This window comes from Lepidochelys olivacea (assembly GCF_965140295.1).
Source record: "Lepidochelys olivacea isolate rLepOli2 genome assembly, chromosome: 2".
Lineage (NCBI taxonomy): Eukaryota > Metazoa > Chordata > Testudines > Cheloniidae > Lepidochelys > Lepidochelys olivacea.
This window is the reverse complement of record NC_140412.1, coordinates 237,772,260-237,793,878: the sequence shown is the minus strand read 5'-3', so window position 1 is coordinate 237,793,878 and position 21,619 is coordinate 237,772,260. Positions and strand designations below refer to the sequence as shown.

The 21,619-nt window shown below is 40.9% G+C and overlaps 1 protein-coding gene and 1 long non-coding RNA gene across 4 annotated transcripts in view; one reads left to right on the top strand and one right to left on the bottom strand.

The window, feature by feature from the left end:
- The window catches only part of LOC311516541, a 103,121-nt gene that overhangs the window by 27,136 nt on the left and 54,366 nt on the right, over positions 1-21,619 (top strand). The gene's annotated exons all lie outside the window — the stretch shown is intronic.
- On the bottom strand, positions 706-21,060 carry LOC311515657 (phthioceranic/hydroxyphthioceranic acid synthase-like; the record flags this gene model as incomplete). Its single annotated transcript, XM_084618889.1, has 6 exons — positions 706-6,276; positions 6,571-6,752; positions 8,641-8,844; positions 11,283-11,443; positions 11,985-12,138; positions 21,003-21,060. 6 exons carry the CDS (start codon positions 21,058-21,060, stop codon positions 706-708), a joined length of 6,330 nt encoding a protein of 2,109 aa, XP_084475015.1.

The following is a 21,619-nucleotide window of genomic DNA, read 5'->3' as shown; positions in this document are numbered from 1 at the left end:
ACTGTTCTTATTTGTTTGCTCTTTAGTAGAACGGATAATATTTGGATATAGAGAAGTGAGATCAACTTGTTATATTGCCTGCTTTTATGCTGATTCATTTAGACATTCTTCATGGACATGTGAAAACTATAAATAAAACATTAGGAAAAATAAAAATGTGTAGCCTTTGAGACAACTTCTTCATTTACAATACACATTAGAGTCATGCAAGGCATTTCTTTACTTGAACAAAAAGACATATCTATTCATAAATAAGATATGTGATAAACAAGTAATAAAAATACCAATAAAATAATTGCTAAAGTATTGTCTTTTATTTTATTATGTTCATAAATTAAGATGTAGTCAAATCAATCTATTCTTGATTAATACCAAAAATGGTTGTAAAATATACAATTTACCTTATATTTTATCTCATATACAAATCTGCAAAATAAATATATACATTAATTTACTTTTATTTTTGATAATACACAGTTACAAAAAATATGTGCTACATACACAAGGTATGATACATCCGATAAAACACAGAGTAACACAGCTAATGTAGTATCAAAACTAAGATGATTTAATGGCCAAAAGAGCTAACTTATTATTACTGAAAGCTTTACTCGACCTCAAATCTATGATGATTCTTTTCAAAATATCACTAGGGTCCAAGTAGCTTCAGAATTACCAAATTGCTACATGAATGGGTTTGTATCATCAGTTTCCATAATAGATATTTTCTGCTACATGAGTTGTTTTATCAAGTATCCCACTTTCTTTAGAACTTTCCTCTAAAAGTAGTACTAAACTCGACATAGTTGTGTAAGGATCAAGTAGTTTCACAAGGGGGATTTCCACCCTTCTCTCATGAAAGATACGATTCTGTAGTGTCATGGCTAACATAGAGTCCATGCCCAGTGATGCAAGTGATTTGTTCATTGTAAGATCACTCAAGTTTGTATTACTGAGATAACTCACCAGAGAGGTGATATAATCTTCAGAATTGATGGGAGATATATTCTGAGATGTACTTTGTTCAGATAGGTCAAGCTTACTGCCCAGTTCTTCTGAAATTAGTGTATAGAAGCGACTTTTGACTGATGCTATTCGAGAAAGAACGTGATTGCTTAGAGTTCCAAAATTTAATTTTACTACAGCTTGCTGAGGATTATTCAGAATTAAGCTTTTTTTAAGATATTCATAAATTTCATGTATCTGCAGAATATCTATGCCTTTGAATTCCAAAATATTTTGAATGTGATTTTGATTTAGCAATAATCCAAGATTCAAGGCACCCCAATTAATGGATTGTCCTGAAAGTCCACAATTCCTCCTGTAGTGGCAGAAAACATCCAGGAAAGAATTAGCAGCAGCATAGTTTGCTTGTGACGAATTTCCAATAAATGAAGTAACAGAGGAGTAACACACAAAATAGTCAAGTTCCTGCCCTATGGTAGCCCGGTGGAGATTTATTGCCCCTGCAACTTTGGGACTTAACACTTTCTCAAAGTGAGACAGGTTCAGAGCTTCAAGACGTCCATCATGCAAAACCACAGCACTGTGGAATACACCTTTGATTGGACTCTTTGGAAAGATTATGTCAATTGAACTGATAGCTTCCTCAACCTGTAAGTGAGAAATAACATTACACTGAAGACTGACTATTCTGCTTCCTTCATACTGATTTTGCAAAGCCTTGATTTCTTCTTGCTTCTCACTGCTTGGATTGCTCCTTGAAAGTATCGCAATACAGCCCCCTCCGTTCTGGGCTATAAATTTCACAGTTTCAAATCCAAGCCCAGTGAGTCCCCCTGCCACTATGTAAACTGCATTCTGCTTAAACATTTTCTTCTGTGCTTCATATACTGGTATGTCTGAAATCCTGTTGGTCTTCCCATTCCCTTTTAGCACAGCAAGTGGGATACATCTGCAAGTGAAATAGGAGGTCACTGCAGTGTTTGTACTTTCAAAGTTCTCAGTCTGCTGAAAAACAGAATATGATAGGTTTTGAAATTGTTTCATTTGCATTGATTTGATCCATCCATGGACAGCCCTTAGGCATTGTTTTAGAGATGCTTTCTGAAAGATACTGATAAGTTTCAGTACATGAACACGGATATTTTCTTGATCACTTCCAAGTAGGTATCGAAAACATTCAGACTGTTGATTACCATGTACTATCACAAGGTCTCGGAGGTGGGAAAGATGGACTAGAAATTCCTTAGACATTCCATCTATTGGAGGCAGATAAACAAGGGCATTGCACTGATTTACACGTTGCCACTGATCAGATGTAGGTGTTGCAAGTACTGTTCTCCAGCCTGTTTCCTGTGCTGTCAGAGTAAGCACTTTGCACAAAACTGATTCTGGTTCAGTAGAAATAATACCTAAAGTCCCACTGTGTTTCACCTTTGGTAATGTTTGATTTAAAATTTCCCATGCTACCATAAAGTATGACACACAAGGAACATTTCTAAAGCATGGAAACTTCTTGATGTTGAAACAAACTGTCCCTGGAACCTTGACTCTTGATGATGCAACAACAGGATAACATGAAACAACTTGATCTCCCACCTTAACTTTTTTCACTTCACTGCCTATTGCAGTTATTGTGCCACTGAAGTCCAGAGCTAAAAGCTTGTGTTTGTCTTTTGTATATGAATTCCAATACAACGTATTCCCAAAGTTACAGCTTGAAACGCTAACAGGAAAATAATCTTCTGAATGGATGCATATTTTATCCATTTGAACTTCAACACTGTGATTTTCAAGCTGAGTAATAGTATTATTGGCTATTTCCGCAGATAAATCTTTCACTTGGTAAGGATCTGTAGTGTATAAAGTGAACGTCTCTGAGTTCTGAGGAGACTTTGAAGGTTGACTGTAATCCACATCTTTAAATGGTGTGCGTCTGATTTCTGAAGTGTAAATTCTTCCTTGATTGATCCAGATTTCTGGATAATCCTGTCCTTTATATTTTACAATAACATCTGCTAAGGCTGAGATGTCCAGTGTACTCGAAGAGCTGATGTCAATCACCTGAAATGTGATTCCTGAAACTTCTATTACGCAGGTTCTCGTCATGCCACACAAAGCAAATCCAGGGTTAAGATGATCTACATTTCTATCTGTTGTTCTGTACGTGATTATTCTAACTGAACAACTGGATTTTTTCTCTCTTAATGCCACAATAATTTGGCGATAAGCCTCACAACATTTAGCTAAATGTGCCACCACTTTGCTTGGGAACTCGTCATTTAACTTCTGAATTCCCCACATGAACAAAACTTCCTGGTAGTCTTCAAGCTCCCTTTTCATTTGATGTTGTGCAGTCATTTCTGAACTCTTCGCTTCCAGCAACGTCTCCCAATCTTCATACATAACATATCTTGACTCATTGTGTAAGTATTTTTTGAGTTGCTGAGCTATTCCAAGTTTGTCAGCAAACACAATGACTCTGGGTGCTTCCCCTAAACTTCCTATGGTCTGAGGGGGGAAAATTTCTTTCCACTTATTTTCAAAGAGCAAGTCGTTGTCTCTTGGGGATGTTGGCTTCATAAAAGTGATCCCAACACGTTTCAGTTCTGCCAAAACAGAGCCACATTTATCTGTAAAGCATCCACAGACCTCTAAGTAGTTCCTAAGTGATTTGCTTGTTTTCAAATATATCATCATTTCCTCCTCCAAAGGTCTGAAAACTACAAGGCTGCCTATGCCAGAAGGAAAGCCTGCTCTGGTTTGGAAAGTTATTGTCATCATGACAGCTGTCATCTGTAGAAAACAGTCTAACAGCACTGGATGGATACAATAGTCAGATATCTCTTCTCTGGTCTCTCTGTTCACCTTTATGCTGGTTATAGCTTCTTTTAGCTCTTCACAGTAAAATACACCCCTTAACTGTCTGAACATGGAACCATATTGAAATCCAACCTGAGACAGTGTTTCATAAACCTCATCTGCTGTAACTACTGATTTACACCTCTGAAAGATGTCTTGAAAGGAGATGCTGTTTTCTTCCACCGCAGGTTCAGACTTCTTTGCAATTTGTCCTGATGCATAAACTGCAGCTGAGGATGACAGTATTTTGAAATCTGTCACTGATTTTTGTGATGCCAATTCTATCTTTAAAACATGGGACTTCTGGTTTAAAACACATGGTGCCAAAAAATTGATATTAATCTGACAAGTACTTAAAGGCACTTTCGGCCTCGAGCTACTCATCACAGACGCCAAAGCGAGCTCTACAAAAAATGCACCTGGAACTAAAGCAACGCCATTGTTCTTGTGCTCATATAAATAGGGTGCTAATGCCTGGGACACTGGGCAGTTGAATTCGGTGTTGTCGTTGTTCAAACTGTAAATCAAAGGATGATTTGAGTTTACAGCTCTTCGATTTGCTTGTTGATGGATGTCCAAATAGCCCATTAGCTTCTTACGATCAAACTGATACCTGGGAAACGCTGCTGGAATACTTTGATACCCTTCACAAAAGTGATGCCAGTCAGGATTATATCCCAGTTCAAAGAGATTCCCTGCAAGAGTAAGAAGCGTCTGATATTCTTTATCAGTTTGCAAGGAGGACAAAACTCTAGTTTGTTTGCCTAGCGTTTCCATTATATACCTCTGTAATGCTCTTTCAGGGCCTATTTCAACAAACACAACATTGTCCTTTTCTCTAGCTGAAGTCACTATGGCCTGTGTGAAAGCAACAGGATCTCGAGCATGTCGGGCCCAGAACTTGCCTGTAGTGAAATCATCTGCGGAAGCAGCCTTCCCAGTCAGTGTTGAAATCACTTCAATTTCCGGCTTCTGTTTTTCCAAATGCTGTAAATGCTCCATCATCTCCTTTACTATTGGATCCATCATGTGGCTGTGGTACGCAGTTGGGACATGTAAAACATGAAGAAATATGTCTCTCTTGCTGAACAGTTGAGCTAGTTTTTTCTGAAGGGCACTCACAGCATCTGCATCTCCAGACAAGGTACAGGAAGAAGGGCTGTTAAAAGCTGCAATGCACACCTTCCCAGAATACGGGCCGAGGGCTTCTGATACTTCTTGAACAGGGATGTTACCAACTACCAACATTCTGCCTCCGGTAACCTTCGCCTGTAACCTACTCCTGTGATAAATTACTTTGACGGCATCTTCAAGGGACAGAAACCCTCCACAATGGGCAGCAGCAACTTCTCCAACTGAATGGCCAACAGCAGCCACTGGCTTAATTCCCCAGTGTTTCAGAAGAGAAGTTAAGGCAACCTGGAGAGTAAAAAGCAACGGCTGGGCAATTTCTGGCCTTGAGAAATCCTCACATTCACTTTCTGTTAATTCCAGGAGGCTGATGGGTACATACTGCTGAAATAACATTTCTATTTCTTTACATTTGTCTCTGAATACTGCCTCTGAACTCCATAATGTCTTGCAGATCCCTTTGAAATTTACTCCATTAGCACAGAACACAAAAACTAGTTGTGGAGTCGTCTTTGATGGAGTTATTTCTGTTTTAGCTGCTAATGCAACTTGTTGCTGTAAATGTCGAAGAGAGTTTGTAACAAATGCTTGTCTGTACTTGTAATTTACATGGCTTCTTCTACAGGCAGATGTATAGGCCAGATTTGGGAGAGTTACTGAGGTGCTTTTGTTTAACTGCTCAGCTGTGTCTTCCATTGTCAAGTTGAGGGATTTGCTTGAAGCCGCAGAGAGTACAAATAATTCAATCGGTCGTTTAAAAGAGGGAAGAACCTGTGTTTGCTTGAACTGTCTGACAACAACATGGGCATTGGTTCCCCCAAATCCAAAACAGCTGACACCAGCTACTCTTCCAAATTCTCTCGACTCTTCCCATTTCTCTACAGTCGTTGGAATTGATAGATTTAATTTTTCTGTATTTATGCTACTAATATCCTCTCTGTAGTGCAAAGATGGAACAATCGTTTCATGGTGCATCATTAAAAGAACTTTAATTAACCCAGCTGCCCCGGCGGCTGATTCAGCATGGCCAACATTCCCTTTAACAGAACCAATCTTTAGAACAGGCATTTCAGGAGATCTGTTATTACCAATGATGCTACCTAGGCTCTCTGCTTCTGTAGGATCTCCAGCAGGAGTTCCTGTGCCATGTGCTTCAACATACTGCACAACTGATGGGTCAACATGAGTCAGATAAATGCTGCGTAGTAACTTTTCCTGTGCTGTCTGAGATGGTCTTGTGATTGGAGTCACGGATCTGCCATTCTGATTTACTGCACTGATGTTTATAACTCCCCATATTCTGTTGTGGTCTTCTAGTGCCTGTTTCAGAAGAAGGAATTAATGTATGAGATCATTTGGAATTTTTACAATGTAAGGAAGACCACAAAAGCAAGAGCAGACAGAACATTTTCTTTTATTGTTCAGTGTACTCTTCTCTCTTACACTAGGATAAGTGCCTAAATATTTTACCCCTGGATATTAACTTCACAGTCGAAGAGTTGCATCTAAAGCTGTGAATATGTCCTCCTATAGGAGGACATATTAGAATGGGAATTACACAGTCCTGGTTACCTGGAAATCTCATTTTTGGAAGCTCTATGAAAATAAACCTACCTTTTTTAGTGGCTTCAGTAAAAGAACACCACAGCCTTCTCCCCTTCCGTAACCATTTGCCTTTTTAGAAAAGGGCTTACTCATCCCCTCGGGAGAGATCATTTTTGCTTTACTCAGAGATATGAAGGTGCGGGGATCTATAATGCAGTTCACTCCTCCACACAGAGCCGCTTCACAATCTCCTGTAGTAAAATAAATGTCTGTTTTCCATCTTCTGTGCATCTCTACAGATTTACATTAATACACTATAGTAATATACTTGAATTGACAGCATTGCCCATTGCTGATAAAATGAAAGAATTTGCAGAGAGACTATAAAAACAGAACTGACCCACTGAAAGTTCATAGACTAATTCAGACTTTCAGGCCCTGAAACCCAACAGATGGTAACATTCTCAGTGTTTGGAATGGGCCTGAGTAGACAGCAGAATATTATTAGAAGTCACTGAGGTAGTAAATGCTCTTTGTCTAAAAAAATAAAAGTAAAAAAACCACCCAATCCTCCATGTATCATGATAGTGTGATAGGGCGGAATGGCAGCCACTAACAATTTCGCAAGCTCCTAAAAATGGAAAGCTCTTTGTGACCAAATGCGCCCCTATATTCACACCCTACACACTATTGTAATAATCTTTGTGCAAAATAGGAGGTATCATTTGAAAACTAATAACTCATGGGTCAATAATATCATGGTGAAATTTAGGTAGCAACATTACACGTAAAGTTATGAATTCCCCAGGAATATTGGTGGTGACACATGTCCAAGCACACATAGGCCAGATTAGGTAGGTCTATCTTAAACACAGGAATGTGTGTTTACCTCACTTTACAGGTAAGTAGTAAGAGGCAGAGACAGGGTGACCAGATGTCCCGCTTTTATAGGGACAGTCCCGATTTTTGGGTCTTTTTCTTATATAGGCTCCTGTTACCCCCCCACCCCCGAAACGATTTTTCACAATTGCTGTTTGGTCACCCTAGGCAGAGAAGGAAATCTTCATTTTATCAAACAATAGCATGAAATGTCTTTCACAATGAGACTCCTTGTTTCCTTCCTCACATCGAGAATGAACTTTGTCTAGAAGGGTAAACCTCAGGAAAATGCATTTCAAAGGGTGACTGAACTATAAACATCCCAAAGCAAAAACATCTCAAGTTATCCCTCCCTAACCATCGCTCTCTCTCTTTCACTTACGAAGACAAAAGAAACAGACTTTGAACTTTGAGCCAGACCATGGTCTGAGAATTTGGTCAGCAATATCACTGGAATTATGTGGTAAGGGACTTCACCTTGAATCAAGTCTAGTTTGTTAAGTGTTTTATCTCAATTTCTTTTGTAACTACTTCTAACTTTAATGCCTTATACTTGTACTCATTTAAAATCTCTCTCTTTGTAATTAAATATACTTATTTTATTATTTAATCAAAACAAATCCAGTATTGTGAATGGTTTGAGTAACTCCTTTTAAGGTGGCAAATTGCTGTATATTGATCCCCTTAGAGGGGCAACAGACCTAATATATCTGGACTATCAAGAGAGGTCTGGGCAGTGCAAAGCAAACATTTTTTTGAGGGAAATCCAGGACTGGGAGTGTGGTGGAGTTCTCCTGCATGTGGTAAACAAAGTTGGTGGAAGCCAGAGTGTGACTGGAGAGTGCTGGCAAGCTGTAGCTATATACAGACACACACGGTGTGACTTGCATGCTATTTTGCTGTTTGTGAGCGGCCCAGGTTGGGAGCTGCAGCAGCAAAGCATTGTGAGGTATCCCAGATTACAGGACAGGAGGTGACACAACCCCTCACTGGTCTGGATTGCACCGCAGAACGTCATACTGAAATCTTTCATGGTTGCTGATAATCAGTGAGAGTGATTGGCAATTGCTGTTGCCTATCACAGGAACTGCGAGTGCAAAGGTTTCATTTTGTTCATTTTGGTAATGGTGAAATGCAAATGCTTTTAGTCCTTACTAGCTGTGATATTAGTCAAATTCTAGTACTGCACATATATACCTTAGCAGTTTAATTGCTGTAGCAATCCTAATTTATTTGCTTATTTACTTTTCGTCCCAATACCTTGTTTAACTGCTTGTGAGGCGTAATGCAAAGCAAAAAGAAATGATGAGCATGCAGTATCAATGGCAAGTGATGGTCCAGTCAGATTAAAAGTGTATGAAATCCTGTTAGCAGCTATGCTCATTGCTGCCCCAGTCCCATCGTAATGATTTATTTCAGTTACTGCTCTGCTTGCGATGATCTCATAGTCTCGATTCATAAGACCTGTAAAAACAGCAAACTTGTTTCATGTTAGTAAAAGAGATTAAAACAGGTGATCAGATCTAAACCTAGTGGTGTTCTTTGCTCTCCTAATTTAATCCTATGCTGTTTTATGTCAGCACCTAAGGTGAAATCCTGGCTGTATTGGATTTCACTCCTGATCTATATATTTGAGACTTGAAATCTGTCTGAAGATGTTAAATGACATGAAGGGCGTGTCTGCAAGAGAAAGTTGCCCTAGTCTAACTAAAGGTGTGATTCTAAACTGATTCAGTGACACTGGGACAAACCCCTATTTTGTTTTAACTTAAACGGATTCCTAAATACTTAAACTAAACCCAAATGAGCCTGGTTTAAATGGAAATAAGAGAGTCCACGGAGCCTTTTGCTCTGGTTAACTGGCTGGGTTTAAAATCACACCTTTAGTGAAACCAGCGCAACTTTCTTGCGTAGCCCAGGCCTTAGTGCTCGATATTGACACAGCCCTATGCAGCTGGGCAGGGCAGTGAGGCCGTATAAGAACCATCCCATGTGGCCATGCAGGGCTTAGCTTGCTTATGAGACATTGGGTTTGGTGAGGCAAGAGCAGGAGCTGCACTCCCAATAGTCTCCCTGGACTGAAATGGGTTGCCTAGGGAGGTGCTGGAATCTCCGTCCTTGAAGATTTTTAAGGCTTGGCTTGACAAAGCCCTAGCTGGGATAATTTAATTGGTGTTAATCCTGCTTTCAGCAAGGGGTTGGACTAGACAACCTCCTGAGGTCTCTTCCAACCCTAATATTCTGTGATTCCCTGTGAGCAGGCAGGGGAGGGGAAAGGGGCCGTGTTACTGAGTCTGTGGGCATGCAGCCCTGCAGTGGGAGGAGGGAGGAGCTGGACCGGTCCAGCTGGAGCATCAGGAGCTGGAGGTACAAAGGCTCCCAGAGTCATCAGGAATGCAAGGGAAGCATCCACAGTGCTACTTCCGTCCAGAGAGCACAGTGTCCACCCCACTCCTTAGCCAGGCAGTGCTGTTTGTGATTTAGACTTAGGCTATGTCTACACTACCACTTATGTCAGCAAAACTTATGTCGCTCAGGGGTCTGAATATTCCAGCCTCTGAGCGACATAAGTTACAACAATATAAGTGCCGGTGTGGGCACAAAGCTCTCCCACCAACATAGCAACCACCGCTCGTGGGGGTGGATTAATTATGTCGACAGGAGCGCTCTTTCTCATTGGCTTAAAGCGGCTACACTAGAGATCTTAAGCTGTGCAGATACCAGTACAACTGCACTGCTGTAAGCTCTCTAGTGTAGACTTAACCTTAGAGCAGTGGTTTTCAAACTTTTTTTCTGGTGACCCAGTTGAAGAAAATTGTTGATGCCCGCAACCCAACGGAGCTGGGGATGAGGGGTTTGGGGTGTGGGAGGGGCTCAGGGCTGAGGCAGGGGATTGGGGCATGGGCTTACCTCAAGCGGCTCCTGGTCAGCAGCGTAGCAGGGGTGCTAAGGCAGGCTTCCCACCTTACCTCAGGTGGCTACCTTCCCTACCTTACAGCGACCAGCAGCAGGTCTGACTCCTAAGCAGAGGCGCGCAAGCAGCTCCACACGGTTCTCGCCCGCAGGCACTGCTCTCCTAGCTCCCATTGGCCGGGAACTGACCAATGGGAGTGCGGAGCCAATGCTCGGGGTAGGGGCAGCGCTTGGAGTCCTGTGGCCCCCCCGCCTAGGAGCCGGACCTGCTGCTGGGCACTTCCTGGGTGCAGCGCAGTGTTAGAACAGGTAGGGACTAGCCTGCCTTACCAGGCAGCACCGCTGATGGGACTTTTAATGGCCTGGTCGGTGGTGCTGACCAGAGCTGCCGCAACCCAGTGCCTTACATTCCGTAACCCAGTACTGGCTCACAACCCGAAGTTTGAAAACCACTGCCTTAGAGCAGTGGCCTCCAAAGTGGGGTGCGCACACCCCAGGGGGTACGTAAGACCATTTCTGGGGGTGCGCGGCAGGAGGAGTGCCACAGAAGAAGCGCCACTACCACGGTGGCGGCAGCGCTCCTGGACCTTTGATTCTTTGGTGGCACACCGGCAGCAGCTCGGCTCTCCCCACTCCATCTTCGGCGGCACGCCGGCGGCAGCTTGGCTCTCCCCGCTCCGTCTTCGGCGGCATGCCGGCGGCAGCTCTTTTTTTTGCTTCCCTAGAGCTGGCCCGGGGGTGTGCGATCCAAAAAGTTTGGAGACCACTGCCTTAGAGTATCATTTATGTAGCAATGAACAATACCATGACCTAATTAGATAATGTGAGCTGTTTATAACATACAGTATGAAGCATTGTTCCTAGTATGTTAGCCTTAGATTTTCTATCATTAGATAAAGTTAGATAACTTTATATAGTATATGGAAATGTGTACTGTTTTCCAAGATGTTAAATGTATGAAATAGTTTGTCATTAGACTGCGAGCTTACCAACAAAAACCCCTGTTTTGGTGCCACTGATATTTTCCATTGTGACTCCTGCATCCTCCAGTGCTCTGTACGTGCATTCCAGGAGTAACTTTTGTTGAGGATCCATGCGCTCAGCTTCCAGATCATTAATTCTGAACAGCCTGTTGTCAAATGTGTTAAATCTAAGACATACAAACCAGGAAATGATATGATATATATACAGCATACACTACTAGATAGATAGATAGATAGATAGATAGATAGATAGATAGCATTGTTAGGTTTTACAGTAGAGCTGGTTGGAAAAAATGCCAATGATACTTTTCTAATCGGAATTTGTTGATTTGTCAAAATCAAAAATGTTTCCCAGAGACAGTCTGATACTGATACTGGCAGAGTATTCCCAGGGTGCCCCACGGAATCAGGGGCAGCCAACTGCCTTGTTTTGTTTAGAAAAAATAGCAAATGAAAACAGTTTGATTTTTCTGAAACAAAAAAATTTGAAATTTCAGATATTTTGAAATGTTGAAATTTCATGTGGAATGGAAATTCTGTGTTTCGACCAGCTCTGCTTATGAGAAAAGGGGCAGATTCTCAGATGGTGTAAATTGTGATGGCTCCATTGAAGCCAAAGCTATTTACTTCAGTGGGAACAGGATTAAGCTTTAACATATAATTTAAGAAAATTTGGCTAGTGGTTTTGGAACACAGAAACAGGCTTACCCATCAATAAGAGCAGCTCGTGTCGTGCATATTTTTCCTGGTTTGTTATCATCTGGATCATACCATTCTCTGATATTGAATCTTTCTGGGGTTATTTCTCTGGTACAGTTTCTGCCCTCCACCAATACTTGCCAGAAATTGTCAATTCCTTCACCTGTTGCATGAATATTTTTTTTAAAACAGATTAAATGGGTTTTTTTAACAGCACATACTGAAATTGAAATCCTCATAGATCTACAGAATAAAAGTAAAATGTTACATTGTCTTTAAAAATAAAGTTACTGATGATAAGCAAATGAAAATTCCCAAGTTATAAGGAAATTAAAGATTTGCAGATGAATGGTGCTTCTGTGTCTCCTCAAATTCTGCGTGTTTTACAAAAAAACAAAACAACACACACAAAATCCTCATTTTTTCTCCATTTTGAGAGACGTAGGGATGTTTTTCCAAACCATTAAGGGCATCAGAGATAGTCACATCTGCCATCTTGTTTATACACGATGGTCCCACTAGAAGACCATGATCAGTTACTTATAACTTTGCCCATGCTGTTTTGTCCATCAGGCTACTGGTGTGCTGAGCCCACAGTCAAACATCCTGACCAATATTGTCTGTCTGTTTCCTTCTATTTCCCATCTGTCTGTCTGTCAGACTGTATTCATCTGTTGTCTTATACTTAGTTTGTAACCTCCTTGGGGCAGGGACTGCCTTTTTGTGCTGTGTTTGTGTAGCACCTTCCACAATGGGGTCGTGGTCCAAGACTAGGGCTCCTAGGTGCTATGGTATTACAAATAATAAATACATAATAATAATAATAACTCTTACAGCCGTTTCCATGAGAAGCTCTCACACCTGACCTCAATGCTTTGGAGAAAGGACTTGAAACTCAGCGCCGGGGTTTCTCTTGATTCAGAGATGTGCTTTTTCCCATCCCTGTGAAAATTTGCCCAAACTTGGCCAAGTTATAAGCTTTTGAAAAATCTCAGTTTGCACATGCTCAGTAAGGGTTTGTTAGCATTGGTGACTGAGCATGCTCCTTCCCCAAGATGCAAGGATGAGCAGGACTTTTCCTACAATTGCTGCTTATGGCTGCTGCAGACCTCTAAGGAGACTGTCTTTCCTGTGTGCCCAATTCTCCCACTTCTGGTGCCCAGTCAGCAAGGAGAAAGAGAAACAAAAAGAGCCTGACTTGCGTGCAGAGGGATAAGGGAAGGGAAGTGGGTGGGGAGAAGAAGAGATGCAGGGCAGGGAAGCAAGGGGTTTAGCAGCTGGAGCTGTGAGTGGAGGGGACAGAAAATGAGGGAGGATAGAAGTAGGAGGGACAAAACAGCAGGAGTTGAGCAGACGGGTGACATGCAGGAGCCAGGGGGATAACAAAAGGGGAGGAGACAGATGACAAACTAGGGGTATAGGAGTAGGACAGGACAGGGAGAGACTGGCTGGGGGAGGGTGGTGGAGAAAGGTCCATAATCACTAGAGAATGCTCCCGTACGGAAGCTGAATTTGAACCTATTACTCCTGAGTCCCAACATTACTTTGCTGTCTAGCAAATAGCTGTGAAACCCACTGGCAAAGTGTGTATGTCTCATTCTCCTGTAGTGGCAGGTCCACCTAGAAGATTAGTGCTCTCAGGTACTTCATTAACTCAACTGATGGAGGACTGTGCTGTGGAACTTAAGATCCCTGCCCTGATGATAATCCACGTGGGAGTCAGGATGGTTCCATCTGATGAAATGTTTGTTTTTTTAATTTGGAAGTGTTTTTTAAAAAAAACTTGTGTTTTTTAAAATGTAAATTCCTATCTTCATTAAAAGAACATTAAGGTTGTAAAGTCAAGCACTCAAAATATTAGGAAATGTCAGAATTAAGGTTCCCTATGCAACCTTAATGTATCTCCCTTGTGTGTATGTATTACCATATGGTCTTTAATTACATGGTCATATACTATTTTTTCCATAGTACCCCTGCCTCATTCAGTGCACAGGACATTGTAACATAGTAGCTTGTCCCCAGCCCAGGAAGGACACACTGCCACATGCAGAGTCTCTTTCCAGGCACAGTTTTACCTTCCAAACATAGGCAAAACACAAAAGCCAGTTCCTCAGCCTATCCCAAGTGACAGTGTAACCCACACACCTTCTGGGTGTGGTGTTCTGTCCATCTAGTGGCACCAGGACCACTTAGACAGAGAGATAAAATGAGTCCACTCTACAGCCTTAGCTAAGAGGTAGTTGGCTTTTAGCTCATGCGATAGAGGCTCATGCACTAAGCTCCAGAAGTCCCTGGTTTGATCCTGCCCGCCGACAACCGGGGTCTGTTACAACAGTTCCCAAGGGATTTTCCCCTTTGCCTCTCTCAGTCCCTCCAGCTTCAAGGCCTCTTACAGGATTCTTTCTTGCTCTTTTAACTGAGCACTGCCTCCCATAGCTTTCTCTCTAGAGGCTATTTTTCCCTAGCAGGTTCCCACTGCCTGCCAGGGGACTCAAGAAACTGGGAACACCCGTTCCAGCACATGGAAGCTGGACTTGGTATATTTAAAGGGCCAGCCACCCTTTGACATATTGAGCTCTGTGAATGAATCAAGGTTGTGTAGTGAAGTGAATGAGGCTGTGAATGACCCCCTCTCTCATTTGTTGCAGAAGTTGGAATTTGCGTGATGAATAAAGCGGGAGATTAAAAGAAAAGGAAGGATGGTCTCAGTTAAATGCCACCCTGGAGAACTGGATTCTATCCCTTCCTCTGCCACAGAGTTCCTATGAGATGCTGGGTAAATCACAATAACCAACATTTTCACATGTGGACACTGTGTTTTACTCATTTTCTGGGAACCCAACTTGAGGTAACTAGGATCCAATTTGCAGAAGGGCTGAGCATTCTTATCTGCAGCTGAAGTCAATGGGAGCTGTGCTCTGAACGTAGAAAGTATTATCAAATGCTAAGTACTCTGAAAAATCAGTGTGTCTCAAATTGGGTAATTTTGTGTCCCAATATTAGCTGAGACTTTTGACATTTCTGGCTTTAATTTCTGTGCCTCATTTCTCCATGAATATAATGGGGATAATAATATGTCCTCCCATGACTCATTCATGTTTGTAAAGAACTAAGATACTATGAGAGCATCACAGAAAAGCCCAGGACGAAAATAATAATTCTACATTCAAGGCAGGTTTGGATGGTGTGCAGTAAGTAATGCAGAAGGTCATACATTGAATGACAAGGACAATAAAAATATTAGAAAGCTACCCATTCAGTGAGTTTGTTCGTCTTGTGCACTGAATGAGGCAGGGTGCTCTGGGGAAAATAGTATGTGATCATGTAATTAAAGACCATATTGTAATGCATACACACAAAGGGTCCAAATTAAGGCTGCACAGGCAACCTTATTTCCTGACAGCTGGGTGCTTGACATTGCAACTTTAATTGTCTTTTACATAGTTTGTTTGGATGTAATTATATAAGGAAACAGGAATTGGTGTGGGGGTGTATGTGTGTGTTTATATATATATATATATTTGAGGGCTGTCGATTAATCGCAGTTAACTCATGCGATTAACTCAAAAAAATTAATCGCGATTAATCGCAGCTTTAATCACACTCTTAAACAATAGAATACCAACTGAAATTTATTAAATATTTTTGGATTTTTTCTACATTTTCAAATATATTAATTTCAATTGTAGCACAGAATACAAAGTGTACAGTGCTCACTTTATATTATTTTTATTACAAATGTTTGCACTGTAAAAATGATAAAAGAAATAGTATTTTTCAATTCACCTCATACAAGTATTGTAGTGCAATCTCTTTATCATGAAAGTGCAACTTACAAATGTAGATTTTTTTATTACAAAACTTCACTCAAAAACAAAACAATGTAAAACTTTAAAGCCTACAAGTCCACTCAGTCTTACTTCTTGTTCAGCCAATCGCTAAGAGAAACAAGTTTGTTTACATTTATGGGAGATAAATGCTGCCCACTTCTTATTTACAATGTAACCTGAAAGTGAGAACAGGTGTTTGCATGGCATTTTTGAAGACAGCATTGCAAAGTATTTATGTGCCAGATATGCTAAACATTTGTATGCCCCTTCATGCTTCCAGAGGACATATTTCCATGCTGATGATGCTCGTTAAAAAAATGCATTAATTAAATTTGTGACTAAACCCCTTGGGGGAGAATTGTATGTCTCCTGCTCTGTTTTACCCACATTTTGCCATATATTTCTTGTTATAGCAGTCTTGGATGATGACCCAACATATGTTGTTTGTTTTAAGAACACTTTCACTGCAGAGTTGACAAAACACAAAGAAGTTACCAATGTGAAATTTCTAAAGATACAGCACTTGAACCAAGGTTTAAGAATCTGAAGTGCCTTCCAGAATCTGAGAGGGACAAGATGTGGTGCATGCATTCAGAAATCTAAAAAGACCAACACTCTGATGCAGAAACTACAGAACCCGAACCACCAAAAAAGAAAATCAACCATCTGCTGGTGCCATCTGACTCAGATGATGAACATGAACTTTTGTTGGTCTGTACTGCTTTGGATTGTAATCGAGCAGAACCTGTTATCAGCATGTACACATGTCTTCTGGAATGGTGGTTGAAGCATGAAGGGACATATGAATCTTTAGCGCATTTTGAACGCAAATATCTTGCGATGCCGGCTACAACAGTGCCATGCAAATGCCTGTTCTGACTTTTTGGTGCCATTGTAAACAAGAAGCAGGCAGCATTATCTCCCATAAATGTGAATATACTTGTTTGTCTGAGCAATAGGCTGAACAAGAAGTAGGACTGAGTGCATTTGTAGGCTCTAAAGTTTTACATTGTTTTGGTTTTAAATGCAGTTATTTTTGTACATAATTCTACATTTGTAAGTTGCATTTTCATGATAAAATGATTGCACTATAGTACTTGTAATGGGGGAATTGAAAAATACTATTTCTTTTGTTTTTTACAGTGCAAATATTTGTAATAAAAATAAATATAAAGTGAGCACTGTAGACTTTGTATTCTGTGCTACAATTGAAATTAATATATTTGAAAATTTAGAAAACATCAAGAAAATTTAAATAAATGGTATTCTATTATTGTTTAACAGCGTGATTAATCATGCAATTAATCATGATTAATTTATTTAATTGTGCGATTAATTGTGATTAATTTTTAATCGCTTGACAGCCCTAATATGTATATAAAATCAAAAGAGGAAATAGAGATACAAACTATTTACTTAGGGCTTGTCTATATGGCAAGTTACTGCAATGCAAGCCAGAATATGAATCGACAGCACACCAGTTTGCCATGTGGTAATGTCTGATGTGGACACTGCTAGAATGCAGTAAAACTTCTGGAGTGCAGCTGCACAGTAACTTGCTCTGTAGACAAGTCCTTAGATTGTAAACTCTTTGGGGAAGGGACCCTCAAGTCACTATATGCATGTATGGTGATAGTGCAAAGGGGCTCCAATAGAGCTTGGACCTCTAGGTGCTACCACAATACAAATAATAAAATAATAAATATTAATTTTCAGAACGTTTGTTCAATTTTGGGGGAAAGCATTAATGTATTGGAGTTGTATCTTGGAGAGGTTGGAAAGAAAGCTTCCTACTCATCAAAGACCCTATTCAGCTCCCACTGAAGTCAATGGGACTCCAGTGGCAGATGGATCAGGCAACAGGATGATATGTGAATGTGAAAGACAAGATACTGGAAAAAAATCTGATGGTGGTGGAGGAGAAGGAAAAGCTATCTACCTGGAGTTGTCATTTTTAACATGCTTTTTATTTGCATAACTCTATAATAAAATGGACACATTTTTTCCCCGATTTACACCAATGTGCAACCTCAATCATGGTAAAATTTGGCCCAGTGCTTTTTGTTTCCCAAAACCAGATTTTTAAGCCTGATTCTTTGGCATGGGTTATGTATGTTTGTTTATCCAGTATCTAATTGTTGTGTCTGTGGTTATAATTCAGGGTCCCATAACGGTATGCACCAATGCTTGCCCTTTGAAGGGAGAATGACGAGGTTGCATGTGCCATATGGGAAATACAACCCAGAGCTACTCGAGGAAGGATCTATGCGTAATAATAAATAATAATAATATAATAATAATAATACCACCAAAAAGATAACTGGTGTTTTAAAAAGAAAATCCTGTTTTTAAAATATATGCATGCTTGTAAATCTGGTGTAGTCCATAAAGTTCTGCCACATCTCAAGTTACCAAAAGAGTTTGTATATGAGAGAGAATAATGTCAAGCCCTGATAATATGCACTAAAACAGCCACGTTATCTGAAGGCTGACACATACTTCTTGATTGCTGCATGACCTTGTCTAATAGTCCACACAGATCTCAGGTTTTCAGAAGTATTTCTGTTCCTATAACAGCAACAGAATGACACCACCACATTCTTTTCATTTAGCGACTTGGGGCAAAATGTAGACCTAGGGTAAAGAATGGATCTTAATGGGGTTGAACTTGCTGGTCATGTTCTCTGAATGCTAGAAAGTCGACTCCCGAAGCAGATTATGTTCTCACAACTGAGCCAGGGTCAATGATCAAGGAGCAGGCAAAAAAAAGCACTTAGACGACACCCTCAAAGCCAACATGAAGAAGTGCAATATTGACATAAACTCATGGGAAACCCAAGCCCTTGATTCACCAAAATGCCAAAGGACTTTGTGGCAAGGATGCCAGTATTTTGAGATCCAACAGAGACAACTGGAAACAGAGAAACAGGAACGAGGAAGGAATGTTCTGCAGCCCAATTTAACAATCCAGATCCACCCCTTCCATTGGGAAATGTCTGCCCCAACTATGGCAAGGTCTGTGGATCCTGGATAGGTCTCATTAGTCACCTGTAGATGCACCAGTAATAACTGGCTATCATTTTATTGGAAGAAAATCATCCTTGAACACCAAGAGATCACCAACACACGCTTACCCCAGGTCTCAATATGGCCTGTAGCCTAGAAATGAACCCACCTATTAGTCCATGTGAACTGTTGTATGCAGTGTTGTTGCAGCTGAGTTCATCCCAGGATATTAAAAGACAAAGTGGGTGAGATAATGTATTTTATTGGACCAACTTCTGTTGGTGAGAGACAAGCTTTCACAGAGCACTTCTTCAGGTCTGGGACATGAACTCAGAAGGTATGTGTACACTGCAATGTAAGCCCAGGTTTGAACTTAGGCTCAAGCCTAACTCCCCCTTCCATCTACATGTAAATTTTGCTGACCCAGGGTCCTGGGATTCCCTGGGAGTGGGCGGTCTGAGCCTGCGTGAAGCTGGGACCTAAGGTTCAAGCCCTATTGCTTTGCAGTATAGACATAGCTCGACTGGACTTGTGCTCTGTGAGTCCACCAAAAGTATTTCACAGTCCCACAAGCTGACTGTCTTGTCCTTTGGACAGTCAAGTTTGGTGGACAGTCAAGTTTTCCCTCACTGCACTATGAACAAAAGCTAGAATGGCCACATTTTGGGAGGTTGCTAGGAAATCTGGGATATGAGTGGTTGGACTCAAGCCTGCATAATGCAGTGTAGATGCTGGAGCCCCAGATTGGGACCAAGGGTTCAATAATTCCTAACCTGGGGTTACAAATGAGTGTAAAGGCTCAGACTCTAGGTTAACAAACCCAGGGTATGTTACATTGCAGTGTAGACATAATCATAGAATCATAGAATATCAGGGTTGGAAGGGACCCCAGAAGGTCATCTAGTCCAACCCCCTGCTCGAAGCAGGACCAATTCCCAGTTAAATCATCCCAGCCAGGGCTTTGTCAAGCCTGACCTTAAAAACTTCTAAGGAAGGAGATTCTACCACCTCCCTAGGTAACGCATTCCAGTGTTTCACCACTCTCTTAGTGAAAAAGTTTTTCCTAATATCCAATCTAAACCTCCCCCACTGCAACTTGAGACCATTACTCCTCGTTCTGTCATCTGCTACCATTGAGAACAGTCTAGAGCCATCCGCTTTGGAACCCCCTTTCAGGTAGTTGAAAGCAGCTATCAAATTCCCCCTCATTCTTCTCTTCTGCAGGCTAAACAATCCCAGCTCCCTCAGCCTCTCCTCATAACTCATGTGTTCCAGTCCCCTAATCATTTTTGTTGCCCTTCGCTGGACTCTCTCCAGTTTATCCACATCCTTCTTGAAGTGTGGGGCCCAAAACTGGACACAGTACTCAGAGTGCCATAGCTAAATACAAGCCCTATGACTAGAGAGGTGTTTAACTGCTCACTGCACCTTGAATGGTCCCTTGAAATATGTCTACTTATCCTAAACAATTGGTTTCTCCTTGTATTTAGCTGTGACACACCCGAAGAACAGCTTCGAACTCGAAAACTTGAATCTCTCACCAACAAAAGTTGGTCCAATAAAAGATATTACCTCACCCACCTTGGCTCTCTTATGTGAACTGTTGACAGTCATGTTAAATACTTCATGATTTTTACAAGCTGATCTTAAATAATATTTTGGGTCAGCTTTGCTCTAAATCTCAAAGCAATGAAAAACTGCCTCATGTGGTCCTATGTGAAGAAGCAATTAGCAAAAATTGGGTCCCGCCAAGCCAGAAGCACAGAGAGGAGGAATGTGTAGTCACAGAGCTTAATGCTTTGGGCCTAATCAAAGCCAAATACAGTCAATCAGAAGATTCCTAATAACTTCAGTGGGCTTTGGATCAAGCCCTTTATTTGTCATAAGCAGTGACAAAATCAGTCACACTACTTCCTGGAGCAGTGACTCTTACTGTATTAACTCCTAAATGTCTTCTCTGAACTTTAAAACATATGAAGTGTTCCAAATCTAATCCCAGATCCTTATTTTGTAGTTTGAACCCATAAATGAAAGAGCTAATGATGCAGTCCCTTCCCTATTACATTACTACATATTACACAGTAGCGCAAACTTCCTATAGATCTCTTAACACATAGTAAAACAAATGATTGAATGACAGCACTCTTTGATACTCTGTCAGTATTGTAATTTGTATTTACCCAAAACTTACCTCCGGGAAAATTGCATCCTATCCCCACTATGGCAATTTCATCCCCAGTCGCAGTCATTTTTTCAAATTTTTTCTTGAGCTGCAAAATACACTTTTAGATGTCACATAATTCAAATGAAAGTATGTATGTCTAATTAAAAAAATTCTTACAGAAGGTGAACTTCCCACAAGCACACACACTCAGTGGTTTGAGCATTGGCCTGCTAAACCCAGGGTTGTGAGTTCAATCCTTGAGGGGGCCATTTAGGGATCGGGGGGGAAAATTGGGGATTGGCCCTGCTTTGAGCAGGGGGTTGGACTAGATGACCTCCTGAGGTCCCTTCCAACCCTGATATTCTATGATCCAGACAAAGTTAATCTCGAGCACTCTATGTAAATTGTGGAGGATTAACACTCCTAAATGGTGACCAGATTGCTATTATCTCAGCCTTTTTGATATTAGCCTTTTTAAAACTGCATCATACTGTTGACTCATATTCAGTGAGTGAGCCATTATAACCCCCAGATCCTTTTCAGCGGTACTACTGCCTAGCCAGTTATTCCCCATTTTGTAGTTGTGCATTTGATTTTTTTCTTCCCAAGTGTAATACTTTGCAGTTATCTTTTTTTAATTTTCA